This window comes from Drosophila tropicalis, unplaced genomic scaffold, assembly GCF_018151085.1.
Source record: "Drosophila tropicalis isolate 14030-0801.00 unplaced genomic scaffold, ASM1815108v1 contig_593, whole genome shotgun sequence".
Classification (NCBI taxonomy): domain Eukaryota; kingdom Metazoa; phylum Arthropoda; class Insecta; order Diptera; family Drosophilidae; genus Drosophila; species Drosophila tropicalis.
In genome coordinates this window covers 1691625-1705180 of record NW_027173070.1, presented here as the reverse complement: position 1 = coordinate 1705180, position 13556 = coordinate 1691625, and the positions used below count along the sequence as shown (strand labels likewise).

Below are 13556 nucleotides of genomic sequence, written 5' to 3'. Positions count from 1 at the left end.
ACACCCACACCAACACCCACACCCACCCACACTCCATGGCTAGGTGGGGCGGGGGGAAAAGAAATTAAAGGTGGTGGAGCTGGTGTGGCTGATGAAGCTGGGCCAAACTGAAGGCGTCTGCTAAAGAGAAATGTAAACGAAAGCAGATAAATTACCAACCATTATTATACCAAACGGGCAACAAGCATCCGCATCCGCCTTCTACTTATTCCACATGGCTTGCCACTCGCCCCCCTCACACATATCGAAGCGTGCCAGGAGGCCATACATCAAATGCCTCACATTCGTCAGTCAGTCTCAGCCAAGCAGGCAGCAAATTTCCAAGGGCAGTCAAAAGATTTATTGTATGCAGTTTGCCTCTTCAGTTTTCGGTCCTAAACTATTTCCATTGTCTATGGCCTATTGTCTTAGGTTTTTGCTTCCATGCCATTCCATTCCATAGGACTTGACTATATACATACATAAATTATATCCATGCATTGTTGTTGATGATGGTCTCTTCGTATTTGTTGTACATAAATCGAAACTAATTTTGTTAAAACATCATCCATATGAAATCCATGTGCAATCAATATATGTATATTGACTCAACTGAGAGTGAGATAAGTAGATGAGAATCAGACTTGTCTCTCCATCCGAGGGGAGGTTCTTATTATCAACATTATGAATTTAGATATTAACTCCATGTAGTAAAATCTATATCCTTATACACACACATTATCTACAACATTTTCTTGGTTTACTTCTTTTTGCTTCTTTTAGGTTACGGTTATCCCTATTCGTATTAGGCAAAAACACAAACAAAAAGAAATTTAAAGGCGTGCAAAGTTCTTTCTTTTTGGCCCAAAACTGGTGAATTGTGCAACAAACCAAAACATCAAACAAAATTACAATTTCTTTAACACAAAACTATATTGAACATTATATATCGTTTCGTATCACAATAAAGAGAGAGTGGCCTTTGGTGGCCTCTTACAAAATGTTTTCAAAATATATTTCCCATAAATATATATTTACTTTTTCTATAAAATTTTAAATGCTAAATGCTTGACGCCTAACTGCGCTAAATATATAAAAGAATATCTATATACACCAGATATATGTTCTATATACTAATTGAACTGTCTCGAAAATAATTCTAAGAATTTTATTTCTTTGCACAACTTTGCATGCCTTTTTCAAAATAAACCAAAACCAAAAAAAAAACACAAAAACAACAACAAAATACAATTTATATATACATATATGAAGAATAAACTTTTCTATGGTATAAAAGAGGCCCTGGCGGCCTTTTATTATTGCAGAACTTTCTGTTTCGGTTTCACCTGTTTTTCTCCCTTTTTCTCTCATCCTTTATCTCTCTCTCTCTCTATCGCTCTTTGTTTTTGTGTCGTCTGTTGCCAACATTTTTGATATGACAAAATATTTGCCGCAATAATTTTATTTCTTTCTTTCTTACATTTTTGTTTTGTTTTTTTCGACTCTTTTGTTGGTCTCTTACTCGTCGTGTGTTTCAGCCATTTTCAATTTTTGCAAAATTACAGCCAATACGAAATTATGCATAATAAAATCCAATGACTACCTGTCGACGCCCCCAAAACGACACACAGACAGACACACACACATAAGACGAGAGAGCTACGTGGCAACCATAAAAAATGGAAGTAAATATGCGTGCCTAGGCAACACACACACACTGTCAGGGTGGTGGGCGGAGGGGCACACTCTTTTTCGCACGTTTGTTTATCGTTGCGCCATGAAAATTGCTCTGAAAATAAGAAATAAAAAATTTATTTACCTCAACGAAGCGCATAAAATGGTGTGCAATTCACACACACACACTACGGAGAGACACCCACACTCACACAGTTACCGATGTCTATATGCATATAACGTTTAATTTTTTGTTTGTCATATAACGCAAAAATATGGCAAGTGATATTCGGTTTGGGTGGAAAAATATGTAAACAAATTTGTAGGCATAAATTAAGATAGTTCTCATAACGAAATAACGAAACCCTGTGCCAATGCCAGGACTCCCTTAAATAGGACACAGTAAGCTGGTTCTCAGAACTGGCAAATATAATTGGAATTGTGAAGTAGTCAGGACATTTATATAGAATTCTCAGATAGGATTGCGTAAATTAGAGAACGATAGCTTAGTGACATTCATATAATTCTTTAAAATGCAAACGAACGACATTTGACTGGTTCCTAGAAATGGACCACATTGAAATCAAAGCTGTTTTAACTTAACATTAAGGACTTATTGATAGCAGAACTTGTGGAAACCTTCTACGGAAAAGAACTCAGATAAACTTCTTTCTCCTTGCATTGTTTATTTTAGATTTGAATAAACTTTATTGAAATTGGGTTCCCTTAGATCTAGAGTTATTTTAACTGCGCAACAATAAGTGCATTTGGAAAATTCAGCGGAAATGGCTTAACTAGATAAGAAAAACTATTTCTAAAGGTTGCTAAGGCCATTTGAATTAGATACAAACGACCTACGAACTAAAGATTTGGTGTGTGTATTACAAATGAAATAAATAAACCCAATTTCGCATTGAAGAAGATAAATATGCAGTAAAAACACTAGATAAATCTTATTTAACTGCCATTTGGTGCTGTTTCTTTCAACTTGAATGAACTATTGTAAAAAGAAGTTGTCAAAAATTAAATTTGAGAATGATTTAGTCGAGTCTCTTCTGGATTTCTTGTGGGCGTTGCTCAGAGAAAAAGTTAAGAGTACTGTAGAAAATCTCAAAAAATAGTTTGTGTTTTGTTATGGGCATTGAATTAGTTTTCTATTTGAGCTTAAGTTATATACCTAATGTCCTTGTTGTTGTGCCTTGAACTTGACCATCTCTAGCTTAGCTAAAATACTCTCACACTAACTTTCACACACACACACACACACACAATTTTACTTCCTTTGCCATACAACAACGAAAAGTGCAGGAAACACTTATTCAACTTCTGGTTTATAGCGATTTTTTGTGTTCTTGTTCTTGCTGAGTAGTTTCTTTTTGGTAGTTGTAGTTATATCAACGCCCCTGCCACATGCCACTTGCCTGCGTTAACTCTGCCGCCATCGATATCGCAACCACCAAAGCAAACCACTGCAAAGCAAACCCACCAGCCGCTCTATCGCTGCCACCCGCTGCTGCTCTGCCTTTAGCCTTTAGACTAACAAGCGAATGTCTTTTATTTCTTTCTGCTCTTCTTATTCTGACCCAACGAAAACATAAACTAACCACGCTTATCCTAAAACTGAACCCAAAATACTGACCATTAGAAACGGAGGAAGAGGAAGGCTTGCAGCCGCAATATGCTGAGGAATGCTACGAGGAGGACATTGAGGTGGCCATGGCCGCCAGTCGTCGCTCGTTGCGCGGTTCTAGCTTTACCTGGCCGCCGCCTCAAGACGATAGTCATGTAGCTCCCACGGCAGCTCCACTCTATATAGCACCACCGGAAACTCAACATGTTGTGGTGGCAAATCCTGTACAAGAAGTACCACCATTGCCACCGGGCAGTGCCACGGCGCGCCTCGATCCACAACCGCAGGGCCAACCACAGGCACAGGCGCAGATACAGGTACAGAGTCAAGTGCCTCAGTGGCAAAGCTATTCAGCTCCCCAGTTGACCAATCAGAATTTGCGGGTGACAGAGCAGGAATCCAGTTCGGATAGTTATACGTCCACGTCGACCACCACAACGACTACGTCGGAGGAATATCAACGCATGTATGCCGCCCAAGTGCAGGCTTATCAAATGCAAGAGCAGTCCGGATCCGAATTCGACTATCAATTGGATTACGGGAGCATGCAGGATGTACAGGAATATGCCTCGGGTCGGCGTAGTGCCCAAGAATGTGTAGATTCATTATCAGCCCCATTGAGCACGTATAAACTAATTGATTTGGTAAGGGAAGTGACACCCAGTCCTGTTCCCACACCAGTTCCAGCTCCTCCCCCCAATGCTCGTCATGTGGTCTTCAACGATGAACCCGAAATCAAGGAGCTTCCCAAGGTAGCCAATGAGCTGGAGACCATACCCGAATCCTCGGCCGAGGCGGAACTGATGCTTACAGCGGCCGAAGAGTTAGCTGAAGAGGATCGTGATGGCCTGATCATTGAGCATCGATGCCAGATACTTGAGAGTGAGCGCATGTTCCAGCCAACGCCAGAAATTAAGTTTGAAATTGCGCCAGTGCGCCAAATTCCACCGACTAGGATACCCAATCCAAGTCCCAAAGAGTGGATAAATCCCATGATTCGTGTGCTGACCACAGCGCCAGAGGTTCCCTTCCATTTGGTCGAATGCCCCTTTCCTAAGCCCTGCGATGATGAATTTGAGGCAAGGGCCGCTGAAGAAGAAGCTTCTCGTCCGGCTCCTGCTCCTGTTCCTGCTCCCGCTCCAGAACCTATTTATGAGGCGCCGCCATTGCCTTTGCGAGAGTCACCGCCACGTGGCAGTCGCCTGAGTCAGGCTATGGTCACGGCACCAGAGTTTGAATTGCGCTTTGCCCCACCCGCCGACCAAGGCATACCCCTACCCGAGGAGACTGAACCCTATATGCCGCCACCCATCGACATGAAACCCTATATGCGAGAGGATTACCGACCAAAATCGCCATTTGTCAGTGCCCTAACCACTGCACCCGAACGTCCCTTTGAAGGTCACTTTGATCGTGATGTACCCATCCATCTGATTGACCTGCCTACTCCCAAAGAGCACCTTACAATGAGCGACGCCCTGTGCATTGCTTCCGATCGCGGTTACACTCCTCTAAATCCCGAGAACGCCACCCAACGTGTCGATGAGGATCAAAAGCAAAAGGAGTTGAAAAAACATGAATTTCAGGTGCTCGATCACGAGGAGGAACTGGGTATTCGGCCGGAACCACCACAATCTGTGGAATACTATATCACGGATCCAAAGCAGAAACGCAAGTCCTCGGCATTTGCGGCCATGCAAGCATTCCAGCCGTCTCGTGAACCGCTAACCTCCTCTGCTTCCACAGCCCCATCCACATCGACAACACCGCGCGCTTCCATTGCCTCCCTGTCCCGCGAACAGACCGACCTGGAATACCAGAAATATTGCAAAGCCCAAGAGCGTAATCAGAAGCGTCTCGACTACTTCCAAAAGAAGGAAGAAGAACTGCAGCGAACATCTCAGTGTCAGACTCAGCAAGAGTCCCAACAACAGCGACAAATCACCGAACAAAACATACGCCGAGCGAGTGAAATCTCTAACAAAGCGTCTGCTACCTTTAACTCCTCCTCCACAGTCCAACAATCCGCCACCACTAATGCCACCACCACCTCAGCTTATGTAGCCCAGAGTTCGTCGAAATCCTCCCATACCTCCTCCGCTTATGGCCTGACTGCTATAAATACTACAGAGCTTATCGAGGAGACGGCCGATGAATTGGAGCATTCTGAGGTTCTCTTTCCGCCACCATCCCCGCTTAGCCATCTCAAGCAAGGCAAACCCGTACAATCCGGCCTTCACAAAGCGGACACCATACCCAAATATCAGCGCAATTGGACAGTGCTGCCCACCCAGAGTCCCATACGCACCCCGGAGCCGCAGGAGTTGCGCGACAATGTGCCACTGGCTTTTGTTGATACACCCAAGGCCGAGACCATTGCAAGCACTGGCACCACCTCTGCCGATCCCATTGTACATAGACCCATAGCACAGACACACGTCTCGTCTGTTAGTGCAGGAGCGGGACCAACGGCTGCGGCTGCGGCTGCGTCTGTTAGACCATTGCCTTTGCCATTGCCAAAGCCTTCGGTGCCCATCATAGTGGAGGATCGTTCGGGTCCAGTAACTATGGCTTTTCAATCGCTAGATGAATACGATCGTCCCGATCAATCGCAGACGCCGACTAGACCCTTCACACCGTCGCTAATCAACAAGCCGGCTCCGATAATACCATTCTATCAGACGCCCGAGAAGTTGTGCTTCGAAGAGTGTGAGGCCACGCATGCCCGTACCTATGAACAACAACTATCAGCAGCATCTCCTTTACCAGGTCGCGTACGCTCGCCGGCTCCAGGCCCACCACCGAATCCCTTGTCAACGATTCGTGCTCCACGCATGAAGGAGCCAGAGTCCACGTTGCTGGCTGTCGGATCGGGTCCACGTCTACAAACTGGCTCCATCACCACGGGACAGAGCTACCAGGGACAATTGTTGGCCCACTCCGAGCAAAGCTCTCAGTCGGGCAGTCAAAGCTACAGTCATCAGCCGGAGACACTTACAGAGCGTCGCATTGGCAATATAAATGTACAGCAACGTGAGCAATCCTCACAGTTTCAACAGCAGCAACAATCTCAAATGCAAAGTCAAACCAAGACCCAAGTGGGCAATACACAGATTGAGAGACGCCGCAAGGTAACTGAAGAGTTTGAGCGTACACAGAGTGCCAAGACAATTGAGATACGCACGGGATCCCAAACTCAAACGGTTAGTCAGTCAGGACAATCGGAATCCACGGAACGTCGTTCGTCCTACGGCAAGACCGGATATGTAGCCAATCAGGCCAGACGTCTTTCGGGCTTGGAACAGGAAATTTCAAGTCTCACCAGTCAATCGCAATCGATAAGTGCTCGCGCCTCGGCCATGGCCGAAAGCAATTTCCCTCAATTGCGTTCACCAACTTTCGATAGCAAATTTCCCCTTAAACCGGCCGCCGCAGAGTCCGTAGTGCCGGGCTATGCTCCTGTGGGAGCTGCTAACAAGCTACTTGGACCGCCACCCGGCTTCCTTCAACAGCAACAGCTACAACAACAGCAACAGCAGCAGCAAAAGTCTGCCTTTCAATCGACCTCCTCGCTAACATCAACATCTGCCATAGCCACATCATCGTCATCAAGATCAGCGGCAGCGTCATCATCGATTCTAACCAAAGCTTCTGCTATTACTACCACAACTAATAATCAGGCGTGCTCAGCTTTTAGAAGCAATAGCATCACCGGCAATAACAACAACAAACCTAATCTGGCCAATCGGCCATCCATCGCTTCCATCACAGCTCCAGCTCCAGGTCCAACTATAGCGCCAGTGACCAAGTCTATAATAGCTGCTGCAACTTCCGCGCCACCATCAACATCATCATCTGCTCCAACGCCAGCTACAGCTCCAGCTGTTTTTCCGCCAAATATAAGCGATTTGAATTTAAATTCTAATGTAAGCGATACTTCTGTAGGTGGTGGTAAAAACGGAGCCTTTGGTGCCACCTCGGCTCCCAAGCGCGGACGTGGTATTCTCAACAAGGCAGCTGGACCCGGAGTGCGTATCCCATTGTGTAACAGCTGCAATGTGCAGATCAGGTGAAGAAATAAAAGAGAGTTTGCCCTTTGTTGTTGTTCTTAATGATTGTTATCCTAGTTATAAGAGTTTTAACCCCCAAGGACCTCAATGGGTCTATTTGCTGCATGTTTTTGTTCCAAACTAACCCTTAAAACCTTTTGCCTTGCGTTTCTATTCCATGTTGTTGCAGTTGCGCCAAAGCCCACTAACCCACAAGCTCAAACGCTCACGCTCCCACATTCCCCTAAGCCAGCAACTGACTTACAAGCCACCGACGAGGGAGATGCCACTGCCCTCTTAACGGAGTCGATAGGCAAAATAAATATGGGCGAAAAAAACCAATGCCTTTATGCAGGAAGCTGGCAAAATCATAAACAACATGTTGGAAGCTCGCCTGGCCAATAATAATGGTGGGGGACCTCTCTCCCATGCCGGCAGTTCACTAAGTCTTCGCAGCAATAGCAGTTCCAATCTCTGCAAGAGTCCCATGGTTGTCCGAAAGCGCTTGGACCTAGACGACTTTAAGAACTTGGATCCCACTCAGCCAGCAGCGCTACAAACTGTTGTGGCTTTGCCCAGTCAAAAGCCAGGGGAAGTAACTGAACTGAAGGGCCAACAGAAGGCTCAGCCCCAAGTTGGACGACAGGCGACAGTGGAACAGACTCTCACTGCTGAATTGCCCATGCAGCATCCCATGAGTAAGATACTCGATATATGTGATAATGGCAAAGCCACACCTGAGCCAGTGGCCTTTAGAAACAATCTAAGACGTACCCCAGGAGCCACACATGCCGCCGATCGGAGATCTTACATAGAACCACCCACCAAAGAGGCCACACAGAGTAAACCCAACTTTAGTGTCTCGGTCAAGGCTCTGGGGCCGCAAAGTGAGAGTCAACCCACCATGTCGGAGGACAATGAAAAGGCTGTAAGTCAGTTGCTCAAAGAGGGTAAGCTTCCCATTTGCTGTCAGTGCAATAAGGAGATCACATCGTAAGTAGCCTCCAACTCAATCCCCACTAAAGAGTGTTTGTTAAAATCCTTAATGGTTAATTTTATTGACTGACCCTATTTTATTTCGTTTCCTTTAGGGGCCCATTCATTACGGCCTTGGGTCGCATCTGGTGCCCAGATCATTTCATTTGCGTGAATGGCAACTGCCGTCGTCCTTTGCAGGACATCGGATTTGTTGAGGAGAAGGGCGATCTCTATTGCGAATATTGTTTCGAAAAGTATCTGGCCCCGCAATGCAGCAAGTGCGCGGGCAAGATCAAGGTGAGTTTACCTGATGGAAATCCCTCCAATGGAGAGCGAAGATATTTACTCATGACATTTTTCTTCTTCTTAGGGCGATTGCTTGAATGCCATTGGCAAGCATTTCCATCCGGAATGCTTCACTTGCGGCCAATGTGGCAAGATCTTTGGCAATAGGCCATTCTTCCTCGAAGATGGCAACGCATACTGTGAGGCCGATTGGAATGAGCTCTTCACCACCAAATGCTTTGCTTGTGGTTTCCCAGTTGAAGCCGGCGATAGATGGGTTGAGGCCTTGAACCACAATTATCATAGCCAATGCTTCAATTGCACTGTGAGTCCGCCTAGAAATCCCCATCTGAAAACAAAACAATTACCTAATGCTTTTATTTCGTGCATTTTTACAGTTCTGCAAACAGAATTTGGAGGGTCAGAGCTTCTACAACAAGGGCGGACGTCCTTTCTGCAAGAACCATGCGCGTTAAGAGCCCACATCAGGAAACTATCGTCCTCACCCACCCTCCAAAACACACAAACATCCGACCATGTTCGACTTCAGGGATCACGCACACTAATCTACCAAGCAAACAAACAAGCAATCAATCAATCAATCAATCAAATCAACAGCAACAGCAACTGAATTGCAAATAAATATTTAATTATTAATGCAATTACTTTAATTATTAATTATTATTTCACAAACAAAAAATGTTATCCTAATTTTAAAAGAAATGAGAAAAAAAAAACACTGAATATTGCAAACGACACGAAATCGAAACTGAAATTACACAGCAAACACACTCAAGAGTGAAAACTATTGCCTCTATTACCAATACATAATCGCTTACAATGTATATCAACTTATTAATATAATTATTTTATTTTATTTTATTTATTCAAGAAGCATTATAAACGAAAAAAAAGCTATTCTGAATTCTAGTAAATTGCCTAGTTGAAACAAAAAAAAAACCTACCGAAACCCCAATCAATTGCAATCAAACAAAAACTAACTGCAAAATGCGCAACTGGGATCGATCGTATGAGTTCTCGTTACGCATCGAAGAAGTGAGAGTGAACAATTTTTAAATCTATTTGTAATATTTTATGTTGTACATTTAAAAACTGACATTGAGAAACGTTTTAGAAATCGATTATTCAATTTGCCAACACACACACACGAAGAGATAAATAAATCAATTTTAATATCTTTTTGTCATCACTTTCTATCTTTTTCCGCATAGCACTTCTTTTGTCTGCCTAAAAGAATGCAATAGTCTTGCTTTCGCCCTCACATACTAAGACATTCTCTACATGGCAAGACATACACGCATTTTGTCCGCAATTTCATGCTCAACCAATTTTTGTTGTTTCATTTTGTCGTTTGTTGTTTTCTTTTTTTTCTCTCGTTTTTCATTTTATTCTTTCGTTGTTTTCTCCTTCTCCTTTTTTTTGCCATTTATTTTGTTGTCGACCAATGGAATAAGGTGTCAATTTGTGTGTTGGCCTCACATTTTTACTTGTGGTGTTAATCGTTGGGACCCACTTACAAAAACCCCACCACAAGCGGTCGGCCAGACGGGTCGCCCTGATGTAGGCAACAAAATTTACGCTAGATTAAGCAGGATATGTGCTGGCAATGTACCAACTCCTCTCTTCAGGCCACTGCCAATGCAGAGAATTCTGTTCTTGTACCCTTGTCAATGTACATAAATATATATAAGTATTTTTTTTCAACGCAGGAGTGAAGACATTTTCCCGAAATATTTTCCTGATTAGGTGAAAAAAAAACCCAAAAATTACCACCTTTCTGAAATAATCATTATGAAAACACAAAAAATATTCACATATGTATTTTTATGTTAGTTGGTAGAAATTGTCGGGAACTTCCCAATTTTCTTATTTTTGCGACGGAAAATAGATTTGAAAGTCGAATTAAGGAACATTTTTTTGAAGCCAAATCCGATTTTGACAACCCGTCAATTTTTCACTGCTCAAGGATCACATGTCTCTCCTACAGGTAGTATCAGATCCTAGAAAATCGTTCGGTAAGCTTGAATTAAAGGACATTGTTGCTTGTGAATAATCGAAACAAAAATCATGTCAAACCACTTTCTCTCGATTTTGATGCTTGTGAAAGATAAAATTTGTATTGCCTACTTTTAGGGCGTAAATGAGATTTGGTAATATTAAAGTTCCTATTCATCCTCATTGATTGACGAAAAGCGGTCCTGGAATATTTTTTATGAATTTAAGAGAGACTAAACTAAAAACGTGGGTAACCGCTTCCCCACACTGAAAAAAAGGACAACACAAATTCACTAAAGTTTGTAGCATTTTTTTTTTTACGATTTTCATTTGTTTTATTTCTTTTCTTTGTTTGTTCCTTTAGTTTATTTTATGCACTTCTCAGGCAAGGAGTTTGCAGTTAGTATTACTATTATTTGTTATTATTATTATTTCTAATATTATTTAATTTTTATGGTATTTTATGGTATTGTACTTATGCATAATGATAACACACATTCGCAATTCGTTTGTAATTACATTTATTATATGTTTAACTACTTAATTTTCTTTTGTTTTTTGATTTATTTTGTTTTTGTTTTAATTTGCTTTGAAACGCATTCGGATATCGAAAATGCATTGATATCAAATTTTTGGAAAATTTACATATCTTTCATTCCCATACCAAATATGCGCGCAAAATAATTTGTCACCGTAGCGTTCCGTTGCGAATTTACATGGATATATGTATGGATTATTGTGTGGCATACACATATCCAGTAGATACCTACACACACACATGCATCCTTTCTGTAATCCTATATACATACTTCTACATATATAGATGATTATTTTTTCCTCTTGGGTATTTCTACACTTAAATCAAAGCTAGAAATGCATTCGAAAAGTTTGTTCGTTTTGTTATTTACAAGAGTTCAGAGTTTTAGTTTTTAGTTCTACTTGCAATTTTGGGAGAGTGAAGTATATTTTATTTATGATTTTCTTCTTTTTTTTTAGTATTTTTTGTTTTTTGGAATATATTAATACTTTTTATCAATTTGAATTTGTTTTTGTTCTCAATATTAATATTAATTGATAGTTATCTAGAATTTGTCTTAACTACGCTAAGCTGTTTGCTTAGGCCTATCAAAAATAAATTCAACACATTCAAGTACAACAAACATCTTAAAAGCTAAATCATCTGACAATTTATATATATGTATATATATATATGTAGGAGCAGAGATATATATATCCACTTTCAGTTTATATTTCGTTTTTAGTTTTTTTGTTTAAATAAATACCTTTGGGTTAACAAGTGTTTGTAAAGAGAGGGGGAAAAAAAAAGAAAGTTGCTTAAAAGAACTCAAAATCATTTGAAGAAAATTTTGAAGTTTCAGTTGGAGTTTGTTAGAGGTGCGCCAATATATCGATCTGATCGAGTGCACTGGCCACCACCGGGCCAGGTGGATGCGTCTGCGTTAATCCAGTTGACTGCATTTGGCTGTTGCTGTTGTTGGTGGAGGAGTCTGCCTGGGATATGGTCACAATGGTAACCAGGTCTTTGCTCTTGCTTTTGCCTTTTGATTTTGCTGTCGGAGTCGTTTCCACTGACGCATCGACAACCTGACGACCGCGATTACTCGACTCAATTTCCACAATGGCCGATGTTAGCAATGTGTTTGATGACTGTTGTTGTTGCAATTGCTCGGCCATAGTTGGCTCTGATGGCAAATGGACATCCTCGTTGGCCAACAGACGACCCGATGGCGCTGTCTCGATATTACGCTCACTGCACATTGTGTTGGCATTGGGCGTGGCATTCCGTGAGCGATAACTGGGCGGCAGACTGTACTCGGAACCGCCCATGCTGGAGCTAATGGTGCCACCTGCCCCATTACTGGACATACCCGAGCGCAGGGTGGTCAACGGTGCCCTGTAACAGAAAGAGAAACAAAATGTAGAAGTTATTTACATGAGACAAAGTCAATTCAACGGTTTCTTCTTGTTGTTTGCCTCTTGGTCATATAAGAAAATCAAAATGTTTTGCATAAGTACACTGTGAGAAATTCAGGTGTATACAGCAGGCAGAGAAAATCCAATTGACAAAAGGCCTTCAATTATTTGCTGCAGTGGCAGAAAAGACCTTTTCGTGCCTTGTCAATTTAAATGACAAAAGCTGCTTTGGCTATTGTTGCCATGTCTGCCTTTTGGTCCTTTCTCTTCATGAGTGTGTGTGTGTGTGTCCTTGCTGTCAGTCATTCAGTCTAGCTTCTGGCCGGGGCGGCTTGCAAATCACAGACACAATTCACACTTCACCTACTACGGCCTCCAAAGAGACTGAGAGAGCGAGCTAAAAAGTCAACACTCATACGGCCATCTGCACATTGATACAAGTGGGCGTGGCTGGGAGAGGGAGATTTTTGAAAAATTCAGAATTTTGTGAAAATTGTATAAAGCAATTTGAAGTATGTAAAATTGCATTTAATTGTTCCGACAAAGACTCAATGCCCAAGCCAAAAAGGAAACAGGAAAATAAGTAATCTCTTCCAGTTCACTCTTTCTATCCCACCCCCAGTTGGACTTCCTGTCCAAGAAGTAACTTGGCCTATGTGTGTGTGTGTGTTATCTATGCTGTGTCATAACAGGCAATTTTGCCAGCCGCTCGCTCACTTTCTCTCAGACAGGCTTTTGTTTGTTTAATTGACTTGGCTAACAGCTCGCACGTAGTTGCTGCTCCTGTCCGGGCTGCTGCTTGTTATGCAGGCAGGCAGCCAGGCAGCCAGTCAGGCTGGCAAAATGTGTAAGAGCACGCGTGTGTGTAAATATTTTGCAAAATTTCACAGAAATCTTTGTTATTTCTGCTTACATCATTTGAATATATGTGCCCGGCGCACCGTAAGCCCTAGTCGAAGCTGAAGCTGATGCCAAAGCGGAGACAGCCTAAAAGTATGCTGTGATTTCTT

General features: G+C 42.5%; 2 protein-coding genes across 2 annotated transcripts in view; one reads left to right on the top strand and one right to left on the bottom strand.

Moving 5' to 3' along the window:
• Window positions 1-9805, top strand: part of Zasp52 (Z band alternatively spliced PDZ-motif protein 52) — a 65518-nt gene extending 55713 nt beyond the window's left edge. The window contains 5 exon segments of the mRNA XM_068290885.1: window positions 7523-7665; window positions 7667-8325; window positions 8424-8607; window positions 8681-8920; window positions 8994-9805. Of these exon segments, the coding sequence (XP_068146986.1) occupies window positions 7523-7665; window positions 7667-8325; window positions 8424-8607; window positions 8681-8920; window positions 8994-9071 (1304 nt within the window). The 3' untranslated portion in view covers window positions 9072-9805.
• Window positions 9806-10938: 1133 nt separating this feature from the next.
• Window positions 10939-13556, bottom strand: part of LOC137577547 (uncharacterized) — a 46690-nt gene continuing 44072 nt past the window's right edge. The window contains 1 exon segment of the mRNA XM_068291040.1: window positions 10939-12526. Coding sequence (XP_068147141.1) covers window positions 12001-12526 — 526 coding nt within the window. The 3' untranslated portion in view covers window positions 10939-12000.